Raw genomic sequence first — 22359 nt, 5'->3', positions numbered from 1 at the left:
AAAAAAAAAGGGGAATTCTGCTCGAGGAGAGCGTAGAAGATGGAGGGCGGTACGTACGAGGGGCGAAAAGGATTTATAGGGATCCAGCAGCGAACGCGCGGTCCAACGTGGCCCGCATGGCGATAGTTTGTTTAACGCCTTCTATGAACTTCCCGCAGAGGATTCAATTAAAGCTAGTGTTCATTATTGGCTACCGGCTAGCCTCGTTCTTTTCCTATCGTTAATTACAGCACCGTCGGTCCTTCTTTCACGGGAGAAATGATTTCTTTGTGGTAACTACATTTTTAATTTGAAGAATTGTCGAGCCTTTATTTATCGGTGGCTTGTAGAGGGTGTTGGGCTACTGGTGTCAGAAATTATTTTGTTCTAATTCGTCTTGTTTTTAATATAAGTACATAATAGTCTAAAAATGACATTAAGTTCGTATTTTTAAAACAGTGTAAAGTCCTCATATAGGGGTCAAAAAGTGATTCTATGTATCAAAATAAAATCGAAAATCAAGAATGAAGGAATTTGTGCGTAATGGTTCCGTTTTCGAATTAGTAACGATAACAAATTTGGGTTAGAAATGTACTTACACCTGGGTACTCGTTCCAATCCGCAAGGGAGACCGAAGCACAGACACAGAATAAACACTAAATACAACGCGAATACATAGTAAATATAACACGCATGAACACTATAACCAAAATTCACTGTAATAAATTAATACTACAAAAAAACACAGATGCTCTTTCTTGAAAGCTATTTCGTGCAAACTGGATGTGTTCGCGTTGACGACTGGTACAGTACTAAGGAAACGTTACTCGAGTCCCAGGGAAAGGACAGAAAAGTAATAAAATAAAAAGGTGCTTGTTAGTAAGAATAATATCTTAAGGGGAAGTGAAAACGCGGTGGTTGACCGACAGAAAACAGCGGGAGGCATCCCTGACCCCAATTTGTTATTGCTAATACCTACCTTGAAAGCAAAACCTTTTCAAAAACTCGTCAGACAGGTACACAAGCGTTTATTCTACAAAGGAACAAACTCAACAGAAAGTATAAGCAGCAATAAATAACAATTTACACTTTAAATAATAAAAGTCCGTACATTTAAGAGACTAAAAAAAAGTGAGTCATCCACGGCAGTGAAGACAGAACTACCCGGTTCACGGTTGTTCTTGCGCCTACTCCTTCCTCCTTCCCCATCTCCACACTTATTACATTACACGTACTTAGTCAAAACGCAGAGGAAAAGATAAAAAAAAAAAAAAGAGTCGAAGCCCTCGTAATTCCGCAACGGAGCATTTCCCTTCAAACGTCCCGGGTCGCCTTTTGACCAATCAGACCCGATCGGTTCCCGGTCCATCGGCTCCTCCGTGTTCCTCTCAAAGAGGCCTAGTTCTCGCCCGTCCTTGGAAGCTTCCTAACCCCCCTCGAGAAGGTGGTGGTCGTGGGGATCGTCGTCCCTAAACACGCCTAGCTGAAGACAAATTGCATTTGCAGAACGGCTCGATCTTTCTGGCGAATCTCCGATTGATCCCGGCATTCTTATCCCGGCCAGTGATTACGTTTCTGATAGGGTCACGGGCCGTGTTGTCAGATGGCGCTGCAGCGTGATCCACTTCCGACGGTCGATGCTGTACGTTTGTAGTTTCGGTGAACCGTTCCTCGGTCGATGGTCTGCAGAGGGGCAGCTGCCTCGCCACAAAGTGATCCAACGGATTAAGGTACTCAATTTCCAGCTTTCTCGGGACCCCACCGATCAGCGTCGGCTCGCTCTCTTTGACGAAGTCAAAGAGACCGACGGCCGATCTGTACGGCTCGACGGTGGTCCGCGAGTCTAGTAGATGCAACTGCATCGAGTTCAGTACCACCTCTCCGGGCGGATACCTAACCCCGTAATAATTCCGTAGACAGGTCTCGAAAGCTTTGTGGTGGTACGAGCTGTAGGTCCACGTGATGTCCACCACGGGCAGAACATCGCCGGTTTTGAGGAACGTAGATGAGTGCATGGCCTCCGGTAACAGAACGGCCAATGGTTCCTCGATTTCGGTGGATGAGGATGGTCGAGGTATGACTGGAGACGAGGAAATGCTTCTGAGGCTGGTTAATAGCATCTTCGATTCGGACTTCGCTTCGAATAAGGATGGTTCCTTCGAGTAATGCTGCAACAGCCTTGGTGCTTGGGCGTTGTTCGTGTCGTCGTTGGTCGCGTAGTAGTGGAAGATCGTGCATAATTTCTTTGGATTTGTCTGGTGAGAATTTCAGCGGAATTAATTGGACGTGGTGGGATCTGGTTTGTAATAGGTGTTATAGTAATCTCTCGATGAGTGCGACGTACTCGAGTCTGCTTCGGAGCATTCATGGCAAGGCGGAGAGGTTTGCAGCCCCATATAAATTTGTTTTTTACTTGAAACCGAGCCTTTGCTTAGCTTCTGTTTAGTCTGTTTTGACTGATTCCAATGGGGGTCCCCCCAGTGGAGGGAATAACGGCGTTACTCGTGTCGCATTCATCGAGGAATCACTCTATGAATTGTGTTTGGTGTATCGATGAATTATTCGTTAGTTTTTGTTGAGTATTCTACGTACGGTTAGAAGATATACTGAATATTATCATCCGAAGAAGAAAATGGACGATCAAAGATTGGTACATTTAGTAGAATCTGTTGTTCGTGTTGGAACACTCTTAATCTTTAACAGATTTTGGTTCTATATGTATATAATACTTTATACCTGTAATTGTTTATATATCGCATGTGTCTTTCTGCATTAAAGTGAAATTAAAATCTTCTGTGCATTGATAAAATGAACATTCAATAAATATCACGAACACATTAAAAGTTTTTAATACTTAATTACACATAATTTAATCACTTTTTGTACGTACCTAATACTATATATTACTAGTTAAATATCTGGCTAAAGAATGAACAATCAAGAATAAATAAAGATGTATTGTCAACATAGTTGTAATAAGCTTTAGCTGATATTAAATAGAACAATAGTTCTTAAAACGTTACCAATCTTACTACTACATATGTAGTTCTTTAATATTTATGTTTCACTTAATACAATTTAAAACTTCACTAAAAATTGTGTCGTTTCATTTTCCATAACGTAACAGAATATCACGTCCTCCCCAAAGATACTAACAAATACCAAAATACAGCGTTTCACTCATTCACGTTCATTAATAACAAAAAACTGATATAATTTAAAAATTATTTCAAACCAATTACGAAAATGCATTCGGCCTAACCAAATAAACAATTATGGTAAATCTAACCTCCGAGCGGGCTTAATCACCGAATTAAAAGCCGCCGCTGGTAGAATTCGCGCGGGAGAAAATAAATGTATGTCCCTGAATTACATACGATTAGCATGTATAACTGGATGAGGAGAGGTAACGTCAGGATTAAGGTGCATATTACGGCGTAGATGTTCTCCATGACGATGAAAGCGACGAATTTATCGGCCCTTCTCACGTGAAGGCCGAGATTCTCTCCCGTTTAACGGGCCGGAATGTCTTCATCGTTTTGTCAATCCCGTCGTTATGCATTGTAAACTTTCATTCGTGAACCCGCCGAACCGTCCGGTGCCATCGGACACCTCACCACGAGGTGCACAATCGATTTCTATCGCAACGATGTCGGTGAATACGAAATAAAAATATATATTTCGTCATTTGTTTATGGAAATTTGCTTTGAGCCGGATCCACGTCGTGAAACGCGCGTGTTGCAATATTCGCCGTCATTTAGTACGTTGAATCGTGTAAATAGAGAGAGTAGATATTTCGATAAATTTTTATCGACGAGAAAATAACAACGATAAAGGCTACAATTTTATTAACGAAAGCTTGAATGTTTACAAGTGTCGCGGATAAAAATCGTGGAAAATTATTTTTCAAAAAAATTCATGTAAATAGGGATGAAGCTGTCGCGATATTACTACGAAATTGTGATCTGTTTCGCGGGTGATGGGCGGAAAATGAAAATTTCATTGCTTCTCTGCGCGTGGGAGATTGTGTTCCCGTTCTCGCGTAAACTGTTGCACATTTACCGTATTTTTAATATCGCTTTGAGCAATTAAAATCGTCCCGGATGCATAATTTTATTCGTTAAGAAAACCAAATATTACAGCTTCTTTGTGGGTGACGTCCTCGCGAACGAAACGAAATTATTCGGAAAATTCATTTGGAAGTTGGTTCGCTTGTAACAGAATATTAATGGTATTTTTAAAAACGAGAATTCTCGTTTCCTATCGGGAATGTGTTAACACTCCATAACACGTTGCAACGTAGAGGCTATATATATATATTTTAAATCCATTCCTCCTTCCATACAATTGCAACTTTCCATTTAAAAAAGTTCTTCCCTACCAAATTTATAATTTAGCTCTACTCCAAATGTATTAATAATTTGTAAGTCTACCCATAATTTATAATCCAAGTCTTCACAATTTCGTCCCTCGTGAAACCGCCTAAAGGCTAAGGGGTCACACAGGGGATCAAATGAAGCGCATACGTCACCCAGAAGAGTTTTCATCCCCGAAGAATTCAGGTCCCCGGTGGCATCCTCGTCCATCAAGTTCTCTTGAAAAAAGCGCGTAACATTTAGCGAATCGCCGAGTGGCATTCGGAGGCAAGGGATCAACAAAGGTGTCCGCGCGTCATCGTGAAAGCAGACGCCCGGAAACAGCAATGACCCGTGGAAAGCGACGAGACATTCGTACGGCAATCAGACTGAAGCACGAGGAACCAACCATTCAAGTTGTGGGCTTTCATCGTCGCCTTACAAGTTCCTCCACTTTTCAACCACCCCCCACCTCTTGCGCCTTTCCGCTGTCTGTCCGCTTCCTCTTTCCTCGCGGAGCCTCCTTTTCGTCCCGACATTCGCGACGTCGGACATCCCCTCCCCCCCCCCTCCTTCCATTTCACCTCTCGTCTTCTTCCCAACCCTCTTTGAGCCTTTCCGAACTGTATATAAAGTGGCGCTACTAAATTGGAAACCGCAGCTTTGCCGAGGCTATTGCCACCACCCCTTCTTTTTACCCCCGTCGTTTCTTTCCTCCCCATTGAGCCCTGTCCCCTACTCGACCGGAGTCGCCGCCTGGCCACCGTCAGGACGGATCGTTGTTAGAGTTGACATTGGGGGCAGGGATTTATTGGCCGGCCCCGTTTTCGAATCCCTTCGGATACTCGGCTCCAACGGTGGAAAATTCGTCTGTCCTGCCGCTTTGATAACTTTTTTCGCGCGCCCCTCTTGAGATGCCCTCTCCCCTCGTCGATCTCGCCCTGAGAATACTCGTATCCGACTGGACTTTTCGACCGACGCCATTTTCTAACCTAACCTTCAGTCCTAATCTCGTGAGACTTTTTCTTACGATCCGATGGCTGTTTTAACGTTATCTTTTTAATTGTATTCGTCCGTCCTGGTGTTTTGACCCATCAGGGTTTGAATTAGACACATGCTGACAATAAGTAGAAGCAGTTTTTCGCGAATATATCTGAAATTAAGAAAGACCGCCTATTATATCTATACATGTATGTGTAGGGACAAATTAAAACATATTTCAAGGTTATTAAAATTTAATATATATATTAAAAAATCTAATTGTAACGTGCCAAATATTTTTTAATTTATTGGTGCATTTACCCTTTACTGATAACAAGTAACTATATATACTCACACGCTAAAAGACCCCTACGTGATCCTGGTACATTTTGCGGCGCAATGGCTTCCCCCGGATTCAGTCCACAAACATTATAACTCTTGGGAAGCAACGCGCTTCTCGAGACGCCCGAAGAATAGTGGTATCGACGTCTTTGGATTAAAGTTAAGTAATCCGGTCGAATCGGCATTCTCGTGGAAACCACCGAGCACGGTGCACTTTAGCTGATTGCTTGATTTAACGTAAACCGGTTGGAAGGGGGGGGGGGAAGTCCTGCGTTGCAGGACAAGTAGAAGATACGGTTGGCTCGGCCCGCCGCCTCCGTATCATAGATTCTCGTTTCAATTTTAGTCTCCATGCGTTGTTGCTATCCTATGGGCACGGGAATCGCGGTACGAGATGGAAATAGGATGAATCCTCGTTAAAAAATGCTGGCTAAATTTCGTTTCTCGAGGCTGCGTCTTGGAGGAATCGGGAATTGAATACCATTTGGTCGGACTGGCGAAGGAATTAACTTGATTGCAGAAAGAAGTTCCATAAACGAGATTCGCTAGCTGTTCTCAATGTTTTATTTTTACGATATTATTGAGATCAATACGAAAATTCAATGCGAATCTTTATTTCAAGATATTTTAATTTATTCTATTTGCAATACTATGAGGTTATGTTTGATTTCAGTGAATGAACAAGTAATTACTTTTTAACGAGGTTTCAATTCTAGTTTAATTAGTTCTTAATTGCTCAAAACGTTCATTGTTTTTTGGGTGTTCTGCGAATGGTTAATTCAAGATACTTCAATTTAGTTTATTCAAGACACTAAGAGGTTATATTTGATATCAGTGGGTAAATGAGTAATTATTGTTTAACGAGGTGTCAGTTCTAGTTGCAGTATATTTATAGTTGTCTTGCCTCGACATTCGATCCGTTTCTATATAAACGAATGTTCCAAACTCGTTTGAGATTCGTTAATATAAAATTAGTTCTATAATAGATGAGTTTTTCAGAGACCGGTGCACGAGTAATCAAAATTTAATTAATTCCATTGATAGTACCGAGGCGCACTTGAACCGAATTATCCGCGATCATAATATAATTTATAATTAAACAATGCATCGAATAAATTAATTAAATTCTTCACAGAATAAAACAGCGAGCGTGGCTAATGGTAAACCTGACGTTTAGGATCAATTTACAATTAAACAGGCAGCAAGTCCGCGGAAGCTTCACGGACCGATCGTGAACGAAGTAAAGCGGAAAACGAGGATTCCCATATTCGTGACAGCTTCCGGGAGTGAAAGGTATCTTAAAAATGGATAGAATTTATTCTCTTGGATCTTCGAAAGTAGCTCGGGAGGTACGGAGCTGCTGCTGTCTCGCTGGAAAAATTTCTCCTCGATAAATTCCGTGCCGTTCGTACAATAGTTGGGAATGGTTACTGTCTTTGTAGCAAAAGGGGATACAGTCGGACGCTTTACACTGCCATTGAACCGACGAACATTTTATATTCCAGATCGACGTAATTTCGAAACCCTGGTTTCGCGGGCCCGATTTCGAATAATTTCGAATAGCAGTATATTTAAATAGCAGTAGAATTCGAATTTGATATTCCAATCATTCGAATATTAAAATACTTCGAAATATTTGGATTATTCGTGATCGAATTTTTTAATGTACAGAATAGGAATCTGAACATACATTTTTCATACTTTATCGTGAAATTCGTTTCACATTGACCTTTACATTCATTTGTTTTTCAAACGTAAACTCTGAATTTTCGTCATTCTTATACTATTCGAATACTCCGCACTCTTCGAATTGTTCCAATAGTTCGTACTATTCGAATTCTCCCAATTAATTATTCGTATTCGAAATTATTCGAATAATTCGAATAGTTCGAATAGTTCGAATATCCGAATCCTTACAGTTCCAATTTGAACGGTTCGATTACACACCACTAGCCGGTGGTCAAAACCGTTCTCCGTATTCATCGTGAATCACGGACATCAGCGGTTCCCGGAAGTCGGTTGTTCGATTTCGTACTCGCGCGCACCCTAAAATCTTTCCAGCCTCCGCAGTATCCGCGGTGCACGGCCTCGGTTGGGAAATTGAGAAGACGCTCCGTGTCGGATCGCTACGAGACATATTGGAATCCCAGAATTCAACCCTGGATTTTTCCTGTCCCGTTCTCTCTGCTCCCCCCCTTTTCAACCCGCGGTTTTACGGAACGGCGAGAACCACCGTCGCGTCCCCCAGATCGCGCCGCCTGTTTCGGAACTGGGGCAGCAGCGGCGAGGATGTCGTCGTACGTGATTGAATATCGATTATGTGTCGAGACCTCTTCTACTTGGTAGCGCGGTTAGCCGGGGACACACCACCGGGGGGAACCGAAGGATCGACGAAAGAGGGGGATCACGAGGCGAACGATCCGTGAAATCTTCCCCAACCCCCTTTCTTTCGATGTTTGAACGGTGGTTGCACGTCTCTATTCTGGTGGGGATTGTAATGGATATCTGTACTATCTTTTGCAGATTTTATTAGGTGTTGGTTGGTGAAAACTGGCAGTTACATACATCATTGTTTTCAATTATTGCATCAAAGATATTAATTTTTCATCCAGAAACAACAAAATAGAATTCACATAAAAACAATGTTTATGTGAAATTATATTTTGTTAATATTTAAAAACTGGCATTTAATGGCTTACGGATGACGTATGTGTACAGTCAGTCAGCATTAGTATCCACGGATCACTTTACGAAAGTCGGCTATCGTTTGCGTTAGGGGCGAAAAGTTTAAACATGACGGAATAATAAAAATTATTTGATGTACTGAAATATTTTTTGATAATTTTCCGAATTAAAATTCAGCTTCTGAAGTTTTATAGACCTTATTCGTCGGTTAGGAGATTAAACTTGTTGAGTAGGAGAAGGAACACCGTGAAGCGAGACACGTTCTCCTCTTTGGGGTCCAGATAGCATTGTACGGATCATCTTCCATGTTGGTTATTGGGTAGTATGCTTTGAGACAATAGGAATCAGGAAGGCAGACATCTGATACGCATGCCCTTCTACGATCTCAGGTTTCCATAACAGAGGATGATCACTGTTTTGAGATCTAACGTAACATTAACATGACTTCTATAAATATGTAAATAAGGTTACGAATAAGGTTTCTCTTCAACAGAAGTATCAATAATTCAGTCATTAAACATATGTATTTCGTAAATGTTATGAAAACCAGATTTTCTGGAAACGAAAGACCAATCGAAATACTACTCACGAAATCTGAAGAAGTCTACGAAACATAGCTAATGTCTGTCCATAATATAAAATTATACTTATAATGTCTATAACATGAAAAATCTGCAGATATTTTTGTCCACCAATTTTGGCTCTGATATTTGACGCCGATATTAATCTCCATCCAAAATGTTCCAAAAACATTTTATGCAAAACTGATTTTCTACAAGAATACAGAGACATGGAGCTACGTTTCTACAGTTAAATCGTAAAGAAACTGTCCCAATCAACCCCGCGCGACCCAAGAACGTCTAAAATCCCCCTGTCGATTAATTACGCGAAACAATTTCCTAAGTGCGATCGGCAATCAATTGGAGGTTTAATGGCCGGTTAGCGAAGGATCCCTTCGAGGTTCTCGAGAACGTTCTCGCCGGATCTCCGGTGGATGGAAGTGAATTCGATTCCTCCGGAGAATCCAGTTTCTGTCTGATGCCCCTTTTCTTTTTCCACGGTCGTTCCGCCGAGATTCAAATCTCGAGCCGATTGACTCGAGACCACTTTGGCGTCGATAGAGTCCTTCCGTCGCGCTCGATCCCCACCTCCTTTAGCTCCTACCTCCATCTCGGTTGGTTACCCGAGACCGGACGATACCATCGAAAAATAATCCCGTGGTTTCTGGGCCGGGAGAGGCTTACTTGGAGGAGAGAAGCTCTCTTATTATACCCTGGCTGTGCGGGTCACCCGTCGAGTTCAAGGTCGCTCCATCGATCCCATCGAGGGGGAGGATTTCCTGGAATTTGGTGGTTATCACTTTCGCTCGACCGCTTGATCATCGTTCGCTGCTTCGATCTATCGTTTGGAAGAACCTGTGGAAATTGTTTATTTATATTTTGGGCGAAATACAAGTTTAATTATTTAAGGTGGATCCTGCAAATTTTTAATGATCATGAATTTTGTTGAAAATTGAACAGAATATTCTTAAAAGCTTCAACTTTCGATTGCTATCGAGAAATTTCAAGGTCAACGATAAAATTATTGAGAAAGAAATGTTATGAAAATTTCTTTTTAAAAAATTTTTTAAATTACTTTTATGAAAATTACTTTCTATCAAAAGGGTATCAAAGTTTTCTGTCTAATTTTTCGACATCGATGTGTCTTATCTCTCGTATCGTTTCAATCTACTGAACTTAATAAGAACATATAATAGAATGGTATAGATTACGAATCTACTCGAGTGGACACAGGCCTTTGAAATGGTTGGAAGTTGAACATCCATTAACACGAACGAAACGTGACGATAGTGAATTTTGCGTTTGATATTGATCGTTCAATCTTTGTTCATTTTTACGGGATTCATTCACACTCTATATAGGGACATGTTACACGCGATTCTTCGTTTTTCATTATCTCATTCGCGCCACACGAACCCGTTCAGAGACGGCCGAGATAAAACACGATCCGAGCCGGGGCGCGCGTGGTCGGAGTTGGGGTGGTAGGCGCGCGCGACTCTGAAGGAAAATATTGACCTTTCAGCGGTGGTTGTTCAGAAATCTCGGCGAATTATACTTGGAGTGGCACCTGAAAGACGGTTTCGTCTTGTTTTCACAGTTGGCGGTGCTTTTGTAAAATCACCGTTCCCGGCTCGCGAAACGCGTAGGTAACCAGTTATCAGCTGTTAATTTCCCTTCTCGCTGAATCCTCTTCCGTCGTTGCCTGTTGTATTCTTTTTGATAACAGCGGAAAGAGAGAAAGCTAATAACTCAGGATGTCCATTTTCCACTTTGTGATGGAATACGCTCGAGAGACCGATTGTATTTCAATGGTAATTGAAGCGATGGCGATTAAAACAGGTGTCGATATCTAGAAAAAAAGAACGATTTGCAATTCATTTGTATTATGAGTAGACTGTGAATGTTTATGCATTTATAGCGTCATCTTAGTTGAAAAACGAAATAAAATAAATGTTTTAATAAAATTGAATAATATCAATGTGTTATCATTAACATATGTAACTAGTAAAACCTCTAGTACAGAATCCAAAATTCTGCTTCATTTTAAATTTTAGATATCAGTACAGTAAATCTTCGATTAATGCTCGAAACTCGGGCCTGTTTTAGAACAGTCATCGTCGAGGGCTACTATTTGTGGGCCTCCTTAATTTTAGGTCTAACCTTGGTAGCTTGTCTTGGTATTTTACCAGCGGCCGAGAAAGATTAAAAGTAGATGCATTTAACGTAGAGATCTTCCTGAATTTTTGTCGAGAATTTACGATAATTATGATATACTATATATGTGTATGTATTTAAATATACTCTGTGTCTTATGTCATATTCATATCACCGAGTGCAATAATAAATGTAAAGCTGATACATACTGAATTTCTTAAAAATATAATTATCGAATATTTTTTCTTAAAAGCACGAAAGAGATCCAGTAGAAGAAGGTTAAAACTGTAAAGCTTTATGTGAATAGAGAGGTTCATCCTCTCCATGGTTCTTATTTTTTGTTCAATTTGCGTAAGTACTGCTTCCGTCGTTTCTTACGATTTATTCCACGTTTCTGTATTTTCTTTTTTTTTATGATCGAACATTCTCATCTCTTTCGAGCATTGTTTGCACAATAGGGAGCCTCGGAGCCAGTTGCTTAATGATCCGGTCTCATCAACTTCCGGCTTTCGTTTTAATCTCGATTCCTCCTTATATAGAGGTCATCCTCGAGGCCCTTAATTTGAATCCATTTCTATACCCTTCCACGATTTCTTTCCGCCTCCCTCTTGCTCTTCCTTTTTCTCCCGTCTTGGCGTCGTCGTACTGCACTTCCGCTTTTATATTTATAAAACGTCCCCGTCTAAAGCGTTTTCTGTCGTGTGCATTCTCTGTCAAACAATCAGGCACTGTGTCCGACGTAAAACGTTGAAAGAGTGATCTGTTTCTTTATTTCATTTAGTTGAAGATATTTTTACTAGGTGAATCTATCATCTAAAAATGACTTTCGACTGTGTTTTTTAATCTGTGCTTTTCTCAGCTGAATGCATTCTAATATAAAGTGGATATACTAATCAGAGTTTATACTAATATGAATGATAATCACAAATTCTTACTTTGGCATTAATTTTTTTTATTTTCCTATCTATTTACAATCATTTTATTGACAATAAGTGAATTTAATAGCAGGTATTATAACGTGTTCGTCCAATGACTTACACCTTACATCATTAAAGTGAACAATCTGTATGGCATATTTTTTAACTTATTTGAAATTATCTAAATCTATCAAAGTTTAGAGGTTTGCAGAGTTTTAATATTTTAGTGCCTGTTTGTTTTACTCATTAAAATTTATTGTTAGTTGATTCGGGTTATTATTAAGTTTGCTTATATGTTCTTCACTAAAATTAGCAATTTTTGCTTCCATTGTTGGTATTTGTTATTCTTTCATTCGTAACGAATCATGTGACAATCACTATGGTTCTTTGTAGTTTTAATTGGAATCTTTCTAATATTTTTGTATTAGAGTTTGAAGCTGCAGTATTAATTAAATATATAAAATATACCATACCTACGACTGAAGATACCAGATAGTTCTGTATGTAATTTGTACATACTATTTGAGGGGCATGCTGTAATAGCAAACACCAAAAATGTCATACAATAATAAAGACTTCTATTTAAACTCATGTTAATATTAACACATGATCCATAGCTTGTTATTTCAGACGTTCGACTTATTATTTTTTAATGACTATTTATTAATGGCTCACGCTCTGATTGATTGGTGTTTTTCGTTAATATCTCGTTAACAATTCCTCGGAGAACATTTTTGCTAATGAAAAAGTTGTTTCATATCATCCCAAGAACCCCTCATTTTCGGGAGTTGAAGCCATTATGGGACACCCTGTATATACCTACAGACTACAACATATTCAAACTTGAACAAAATCTGAAATGGTGTTTCAAAAAGTTTCGCCTGAAATGACCCTATCCCGACTTTGCACGAGGTATATCTCTGTGAGAAATTCGCTACCTTTGCAATATCTACAGATTTATCCTCGAATTGCACATACTAGTATCTTCTGGTTCGAAACATTCCCATCATTAATTCTTTCATTGCGCTCACATTTCTTCCCAGTAAACCATCCCCACGTACGAATTTCCCATCGTCTCGATCTCCTCTCTCGTTCACCACGAGAGTTCCGATCCGTGTCCAGAATTCTCGCACGCCGATCACATTTGTCCGCCAAATGGCTGTAGCATCGAGTTTCTGTAACGGCTCTTAGCATTCATTCCCTCCGCTCCCCCGACGCTCCTTCCATCTTTATTCCCGGTACGGGAACCTCGGCGCGACTTGTCGCTATTCATTTACCCTTTTTCCCCTCGTTCCCGATCCCCCCCGAGGGGATTGGGTGGTAGAAGAAACGATCCCTCGTTCTCTTGCGGGACAGTCCTCAGCCCATCGGTTCCTCGGGCAAGAGACGGTTCCCGTGAAAGTGCGAACGATTGGGATTGTCTCTGGTCCTTTGCTCGGCGGAGGAACGACAGACGCGGGGCGGCGCGAGCGATACACCGGAGACGGGACAAAGGGATCGAAGACGTCTCCACGGGGACGAATCAATTAAAATATCTTTGTAGGGAACGACGGAATGTCTTATCTCGCCTTTTCTGGATTCGTCTCCGTAATACGGTACTTTAAAATTGGACGATCCTCCCCGTTGCGATGCAACGGTTTTAAGGGTTGTTTCTTGGGCAGTGGTTGAACGAATGTTTGAAGAGTATTTATAAATATACGTTAATAGAAGTAGTTACTATTAATATTAGTAGTAACTTACGGTGCACATCATTTTTAGAGTGCAGATTTTATGCATTTATCGTAAATATGAATATGCAAAACACAACACAGTAATAATTTTCGACAAAAGTGAGTACAAAGGTTATTTTACTTTGGACCTAACGAACCCTTTAAGAAATTAAACTCATCTCTGACATAAATTCAATTCAGTAAATTAATTTGTAAAAATCCACAATTTAATCATTCTGTACTAATTCGACTCTTAATACTGTAAAGACGATTGCAATAGACTTTAAGAATTCGCTACTATATTATTTATCCGACATCATATTTTTCTGGACGCCAGCGCTCGAAATACATGGCGTTTCTTAAATTCGTCGGCGACTTTTTTCGAAGTCCGTTCCTGTAATCCACCCCCTTGCTCTGTAGTTCCGTAATCAGGTGAAGTAGGGCGCTATAATTACAGACGCAATTTGTTTCAAGCGTCGATGCACGACTGCCTGGAAGTAGCTCAAGGATCATCGTCTACTCTCCGCCTCTCCCGTTCCGCCTCCGTGAACGCGAAGAGAACTGAGAGAAGTAAATACCTCCGGCTGAAACACCGTTGAAATAAACGGTGAATCTTGATCGGTCAGTACCTACTCGTGGCCCTAGAAGGCTACCCTAAAGACTGAGAATCTGTATCCCCTTTTCTTTTTAACGGAAATCGTCCTCTAGCAATTCACTTCTACTCCTACTTGGTTCGTCTTTTCATTTTCCTAATCATCCGTCTAATTAAAAATGGAGGAGGTAAGGATGTTCCGCCGAATACCCATGTCCGTAATTCACCCTACAAGAAGTAGAATTAAAAAGAAATTTAGTTCAATACTTAACGGGTACTATAAACTGAAATAAAAATATTGTTAATATCCGTGACAAATTTCTTCCTTCGTATTATTTAACTCGCAAAAAGGAGTACAGTTTTATTTTTGGTATCCTGGCATAGAAATATTGATAAATGGGAAGGTCATCGATTGTATAGTTGACCCCTTAACACTTTGACTATCACGTCACTCAAATATAGGTGACACATACATTGCAAGAATGCTGGATTATTTAAGTACCGTTACGAAATTTTGCGTAAAATTTATATCACAGTATCATTGAAAACAAGACCAACAGCCTCTATTAACTAAACGCATATATTTTCGATTACTTATGACTTGAAAAAATGAAATAATGAAATAAATGGGCCGAAAACATTTTTCGATATCCATCAACGGTTTCGAAGATATTCGGGAGTATTGATTAAAACGGCACACCCTCTATAAGACTCGGACCCGTTCCGAATCTTGTCATACATTCGATTAAATAATGCATAAGGTTTTCAGCGACGCGGGGACGTCACTTGCCCCCGTAGTTAGGGACGTGGCAGGGTCAGTTTAAAACAGGAACGCCCCCGATAACTAATTCAGGCCGCGAAGCTAATGTGACGTTCGAAACGCGAACCCGGCCGAGCGGTCCCTCCACGGGACCGGAAACGTCGTTAATCAGAGGAGAGTGTACAAAGTTCGAAAGCAAATAAAGTGGCCGACGGGGGTGGTGTCCCGCCGTGGAAAATTACTTCAGCGATGATGATGAAGAGGAATAAGTGGAGGAGGGGGAGGGGGGGGGGTCAGAGGTGTCGATGAGATTCCTAGAAACGACTGGAAATAAGAAATGTCATTAAAGTTTCCCTGAAGTCCACGCGTCGATTCCTTCTGTTTTTTTTCTTCTTTCTCGTTCCTGTCGGGGCTCCAGCGCAGTTTTTCTACCGCGGTTGCTACACTTTGATTATTCTTCGGTTTCATCGCCGGCTATTTGCATTGGAGATCCAAGGACCGCGATCGCTAACGGCGAGGAGCGAGATGGTTTGCGCCTCCCCATCGCGACAACCTCCCCTTTTCGTTCTTCTTTCTATGTTTTCTTCCTTTCTTCGGAAATTCTTATCGCCTTTCGCTGAACGAGTTTCTAATTGCGAACTCGGATCGGTTATTCCGAACGCGAAGCACGGCCACAGTGTGTTTGGTTGTGCGCTGCTCCGTGCCTTTATCAGGCGCCATTTTGTCGTATTCCTCAACTCGTTTTCTTTTACTTTATTCGTAGTTTATACTTGTATATTTTATGGTTTAATCGTGGACTCTCTGACTTTAAATATAGGTGTCAGGTTAATATACATGTGTAAAGGGTACAATTGTTATCGTATAGTTTGATAGTTTTTCAAATTCTGAATGGTTAAGTTTGAGGTTAGAATAATGGCGCGAGAGTCAGTATCTGTATGTACGGGAATTATTAACAGTGATGTTTCTTTTAAAGAAATTTGTGGACAATTATTAATCTATGAGGTTGAAATATAATATAATTAATATTAATAATTGACTGCGGATTTTTGCATTTTTGGCATATAGAAGTATGTAACATATACCAAACGACAAAACTTTTATCGAATTTAATACATTTCTTGTTTTGTGTCTAGTTCACTAAAATCGCCAAAGGAAGGATGAATTTTCTATTTTCACTTTTGTCTTCATAAATTACTTTACAAAACGCCATTTTGCATAAAGATCCAATTCTTATGTATTACGGTTAAAATAAAAACAGACCAAGTATATCATGTCTGAAATCGTGTTGATAAATAATATTTCTCCAGAAAAGGATAGACTATATTCCCTAGAAAAAAAGTGGTTTGTTTCTATATTAATCACAATACATAAGCCTTGTCAATTTTAGGATGGTTTTATACTTATGCCAGTGTATATCTTTCACGTTAACTCTCCACACTGATCCAACACGATTTTTTCTAGTATCTCACCGAAATGAGCACAATGTACTCTTCTTTATAAAAATTACCCCCAAAAATTGTTTTAAAGCTCGCTCTTATCTGCCCGCGGGAGACGCATCTTTATTACTCTGGTCCGTTATCGCGCGAACACGTCGCTCCATAAATACGCGGGCAAATTAAATTTCACGGGGCTCGCGTTTGCAAATCACGTGCAAAATGTCGACGCCAGCTCAGTCGACGGGAAGACTGCGAGTGATTTGATTTAGCCGAGGCGGTGGAGTTTTATTCCGTGACGGTTTCCTTATACGCTTCTTTATATTTTTTTATTCTCCCCCTTTTACCCCCACCTTTCCTCGCCGTCTGGCTTCTCTCCTTTCGCGTCTGCCTCTAATAATTTCCCTTATCCCGCGACATACGTCCGCTGATAGGATTCGGGTAGACGTGCACGGCGACGTAGAAATCCGTCCTACCCCCCGTTCTGCGTCTAATGCAATACGACGCCATGAATAATAACATCTACAATGCGTCGGCTTCGTATTCTTGGGAATGTACGACGGCACCTACCGAACGAAGGTGTAGGTAAGTATTTACTTACCTACCTGGATTCGATTTTTTCTCGTGGAAAGTCGCGATAGCGACACTATGGCCGCCATTTTGTACATAACCTCAAACCATTTGATTTTTAGAGGACGGGCAAATTTTTTTTAAAATTTGTTATATCTTATAGTTAGACTTTTATATGTTTGGTCACACTAGAACTACCCACGGTAAACGCATATTTGCTTTGATCGGTGGATAAATGTGAAAAACCTTTGAAAATTTAGAAATTTACTAATTTCTTCACGTTCATATCGTAATAAAAGGTGCAAAAGATCTGAGAAAATGTATTGTCATAACATTTTACTCGTCGTTGTAAGAGTGTATTGACAAGTCATTTTGACTTGCTTGGTAGTTCTAGTGTTAATATACTTGTTAAGTTAATATGTCTGTACTTCAATCAAAATGGCGACCATAGCAACGTATGTTCAGTTCTGCAGAAATCAATTTTTACAGTGGAAGTATCTTAACACAATTTCCAGCAGTTCTTTTGCTAATGAAAGGTGATTAAGTCAAAAGACTCCGTAGAAGAATCCAGCTGGCCGAGAGGGTTAATAAATAATATTATAACGGCTAATTTTATAAATATGAAACAGTTTACGTTCTGGAAGAACTTGAATTCGAAATGGGGACTAATTAAATTACTTTCCTTGTGTCTCAGGCTATCGAACCAAATTTGTTTTAATTGTCACGGCGAATAGAAAAAAGAGTCTCCTGTCCCGGCTGAATATTAAAAAATAATGAAACTGGGATGACCGGTTGCGCGGGGTATTTTTCGTTTTTTTTTTAAACGAGCAAGAAGTTTGCTCGACGCGTAACGAGCATCTCGTGGACCAAGCCGCAACTATTAAAATTTTCGATTCATTGCGTTTTAAACGACGGTTTAATGGAGAATGAATTTTTACAGTGTTCGTTTGTAATATTCTTCTTAATGGCGGGATAATTGAAGATGTACACGTTTCACCTCTAATTTTTACGCTTTTCACTTCAAATAATAAAGTCCCATATGCATTGACGAAATTGAAGAATTGCTCATTATACGGGTCACTTCATGCCAAGTGGATCATTATTGTACAGGATGTCTGAGATTCTGCTCAATTTGAAAATATGTTATGGTCCATGTGAAAATAGGGGAGGTTTAAGTCATCATTTCGCTAGTTTCGTAATTTTTTAGAAGATACAGACCCTCAAATTTCTGGACTACTGTGCGTCAAGTTCACTGTGCACAGTTGAATAAACTGCATATTTTTGTGTCAAAATTGTAGAACTTTTGATAGAAATAAGATAGAGAGATGAATCGAGGTTAAAACTAAATTGTTGCAAAATACGGGAAATGCATAGAAAAAGTATCAGGAACAAGTTTTAACTTTGAAAATCTACGTTAAAGTGACGACAGTTTTTGTAAGTTTCGGTGAAAATTGCCAACTTTGGTGGTCTGTATCTTTTAAACAATTTCGAAACCAGCGAAACGATGACTTAAATTTACAGAGCCTACAACATGTTTTAATTTAAGCAAAATCCCAGACATCGTGTACAAAAGTGATCCGCTTGACGTGGAATGACCCAAACCCATTCTTATGGTAGAATAACATTCAGCTAATTTAGCAATTGAGTAAGACTTTAATTAATTAAAATAAGTGGGACCGTGTTAATTGAAAGTACGAAACGCAGTTAAATATTCTCAGAATTAAGATTAATGAAATTCTTCTCTACTTCCGTCACGTCATATTATTTAGTAATGCAATAATAGGAAAGGTTCTTGGGGAACTTTGTTTCGTGCCTTCAGTAAAGCCTTTGAGAACGATCTTCGACGTAGGTTACCCATGAATTCCATCATCGAGTCCGACCGAACTGCTCCTTCCGGTTACGTAGCCATCACGGTGGAATCGAATTTCCGAAAATTCTGCTGGTCGCGCATCGATTTCCCATTCGCTGGCTGGCCCGATTAATTTCAGCCGAGTGAGGATTCACTCGTGGTATGATAATTAAAATTTGTTGTGGAATCACGATAACGCAATCCGATCTGCCGAAATGAACACGCGATACAGACTCTCGATTATCGTCCCGAACTCATGTCCGTGCCGGGACAATAATCTTATAGGAAGAAATGCTTCAGACCCAACAAAAGTGGAGGGGAAACAAAGTATGATTCAGAGGTTCTACGGCCTCCCCTCTTCCACTGGCGGGGATAATGCCTGGACAATAATCGCGTAGAACAAGCCAGACGATAATCGAGAGGAGACTACGTCGTTCTGGATAAAGTTGCACGGACATCTCGAAGGAAGCTGCGCTTGCTGAGCCTGTAAAATGGCGTAAAACAGCAGAGTCTATGCAAAAGTACGTACTGACTCTTTTACCGTTGGAAATATTCCTTAATATTGAACGATTATTGCAGTGTTCCATTACTCGAAAAGGGTCCCTTCTGTGGAATCTAAGTATCTTTGTGCAAAATGTCATTTTGTGAAGTAAAAGTAGAAAATTCTTTCTTCTCTTAGGGACTTTAGTGAAGTAAAGATAAAATAAAGAATTTATCAAACTCTTTGATCCAGATTACTCTGGAGCCTGAGTACGTCATTTTGCCAGCAAATTTGTTCAGCCATTCTAGTACTTAAATGTTTAAAAAATAATACAGAATAGTATTTAACAAATAAAAGGGGTTTATTGTCGATCTATCAACGAACGGAGTTTACTTATTTCGAAAAAAGTAGAGGGCGCCACTGACGGCGGAGGGAGAATAACAGGTAAAAGAGACGAATAGAGGATCGGAGAAGTGGTGGCCAGGCATTTAGCGGCTCGATAACGGAACGAGGGGGTAAACGTAGGCGAACAGCAATTCCGTTTCGTTAAGCAATTCCGACGTGTTTCGTCCGATAACGTCTGACGGCGCGGGGGCCGTTCTCATAACAAATGAATTTATTCGGTGCGCGGGTTTACGGGAGCGGCGGCGGTCACACGGAAAATTTACAGGGAAATGGCGGCCGGGGCCACGCGTAGATACCGGAACACGCCGACTCCGCGGAATTTCCGGTTCTTTTTACCCCGACGCGGCTTTGTTTGGCCGTTTTAAAGGCACCGTGAAGTCAGGGACGGGAGGGGTGGGGGCTGGCGATTTTTCACCCTTAATCTCGCTTGCCTCCCGTACACCGTGTGTGCGTCTGGCTTCGTCTGGCGCAACAGAGAGGAAAGGCTTCCCATTCTTGATGGAAATTCTGCGAACATCTGGATTGGACGTTCATTTTACGGATTTGTGTTTGAAAATCTGCGTGTGTTGGATCGAGTATCATTAACTTGCCTTACAATTAGGGGAAGGTTTGTTTAACTACCCCGTTTGTAGTAGAGTACAATCACTTAATAGAAAATGCTAGGAAAATTATATAGTCTATTTGACACATGTTTCTTGTAAGAAATAATCTTATTTTGGCATGTGTAGGTAAGTTTAGCTGAGGCTTCGTGACTTTTATTTTAAAGAATTTGCAAATTGTGACTAGTTAGCTCTTCGGTATATTACTTTTTTACCACTGTATCGATTTGACATCGATGGATAAATTAAATTGGGGAAATTGGGGACGGATGAAGGTTCAACGGTAGGGCAGTTTCGACGATTTTTAACTAGTTTTCGTGATTTTGTGAACTTGTTCATGCTAGAATAAACTTAGTTTCTAATAAGTAATAATGCATGGGTTTCAATTCGATGGTTAAAATCGGTCAATCGAGGCATATTGATTGAAATTTAGCTTCTCCTCTACTATCATTCAATCTATTTGTACAAACGATATGGAAATAAATTTTATGTCAGTATCGTGATTGATTTAATTGAACTCTATTTAGCACATTATTGAATCGTTTTCGAGAATTAAATTAACCCTGATAATTGTTGCTTTGAGTGACACGAAAAATTTCATTCCTGATCAAGTTTGGAATTGCTACGTTAAAAATGGAATAATTACCTAACTACCAGTGAAAATGATTTAACATGTAATTATTTAGTTACCTTCTGTCTATGTTATCTGTCGCTTTCTTCTTACTTGCATCACAGACGAGATATAAGAATAGACCTAACATCTTATGGGACTTGGTGTCCCACGAAAATCACGCTGATTCGAGCGCACTCTACATAAAAGTTTCTGACTTCAGCAATTACGTTGACACCATAATGACGCACAGTACACACACACTCGTGACTGCATATAGCGATACACACATTATTGCCCTGGTTTCGCTAGCAAGGAAGAATCTTCTGCTCCTCGGAAGAGAGCACTCGTTCTCTCTGATGCTAAGTGGAGAACAACGGCAGTTAAAATAATAACTACTCAGTATACATTAAAATTATTTTACAATGGGTTTGCAGCCATTAGCTCGGCATTATCCTCGATTTACAAAAATGCAAATCGAGGATAATTAAAAAGGATTACAAAAATGCAAATCGAGGATAACACCGATTACCAGGTCTCACCACGTGGAGGTTGCTGCAAGTGGAGACCCAAGGAAGATAGATGGAAACACAAGTTCCATCTATCCACCTCTCACAATAATTTTACAATTAACTTAGATATCTAAATACGCTTATACTATAAATATCTAAATCCCTCGGCGGATGGCTTCTTTCTTGAGTCTACCTGAAAATAAAATGAAGTTCGATGTCTTCATTCTTGAACTTATACTAGTCTTACAATCGACTTAACTTAACTAAATAAACTAAGATAAATGGAAGAGAGATAAATGGAATCAAAGTTCCATTGATCACTCCTTTTAGCTGTATACCCAGTAATTATTAGAAACAAAGGGGTGGCATACTCTCAGAAGGAGAATATGTTTCAAAGTCGATGCTCTCGGAAGGAGAGCATCAATTCTCTCTGATGCAAAGTGGCGAGCAACGCCGGTTGACTCGAAACGACGCGACCGTGTTGCCGATCCTTAAAACCGGCCCCCTTGCCCCAGATAATCCTTCGGTGGGGTGTGCCGCGTGGCCACCGGAATGGGCCTCATTACTCCCAACGTGCTGCCCCTAGAGGGGAACGTGGCACGGATTACAGGCGAGAAGGCCCATGCCGGGGCATCCGTAGGGCGGCCGCGCAAGCACAGACACCGCCCTACAGTCCGTGCCCACCACCCCACCGAACAGATCATTGGTTCGTGGAATCGATCGTTCGGGACCTTCAACACGGCCGATCACTTGCATATTTGCAGAGAGACCGGGAGAAGCGAGGTACGCGAGAAAAAGAAGCTGAAGTATCTAATAACTACTGGTTATACATTACAATGGACTTACTGGAATTCATGCTTTATCG

At 40.4% G+C, this 22359-nt stretch overlaps 1 protein-coding gene across 1 annotated transcript in view; it reads right to left on the bottom strand.

The window, feature by feature from the left end:
* Positions 1-1448: 1448 nt before the first annotated feature.
* Positions 1449-22359, bottom strand: part of LOC107191062 — a 46592-nt gene continuing 25681 nt past the window's right edge. Inside the window, exon 2 of the mRNA XM_015580008.1 lies at positions 1449-2234. Within this exon, the coding sequence (XP_015435494.1) occupies positions 1449-2234 (786 nt within the window). The remainder of the gene's footprint in view (positions 2235-22359) is intronic.

Source organism: Dufourea novaeangliae, unplaced genomic scaffold (genome assembly GCF_001272555.1).
Source record: "Dufourea novaeangliae isolate 0120121106 unplaced genomic scaffold, ASM127255v1 scaffold221, whole genome shotgun sequence".
In the NCBI taxonomy this organism is placed as follows: domain Eukaryota; kingdom Metazoa; phylum Arthropoda; class Insecta; order Hymenoptera; family Halictidae; genus Dufourea; species Dufourea novaeangliae.
Note: the sequence above shows the minus strand (reverse complement) of the source record. Positions and strands in the feature narration are given on the sequence as shown.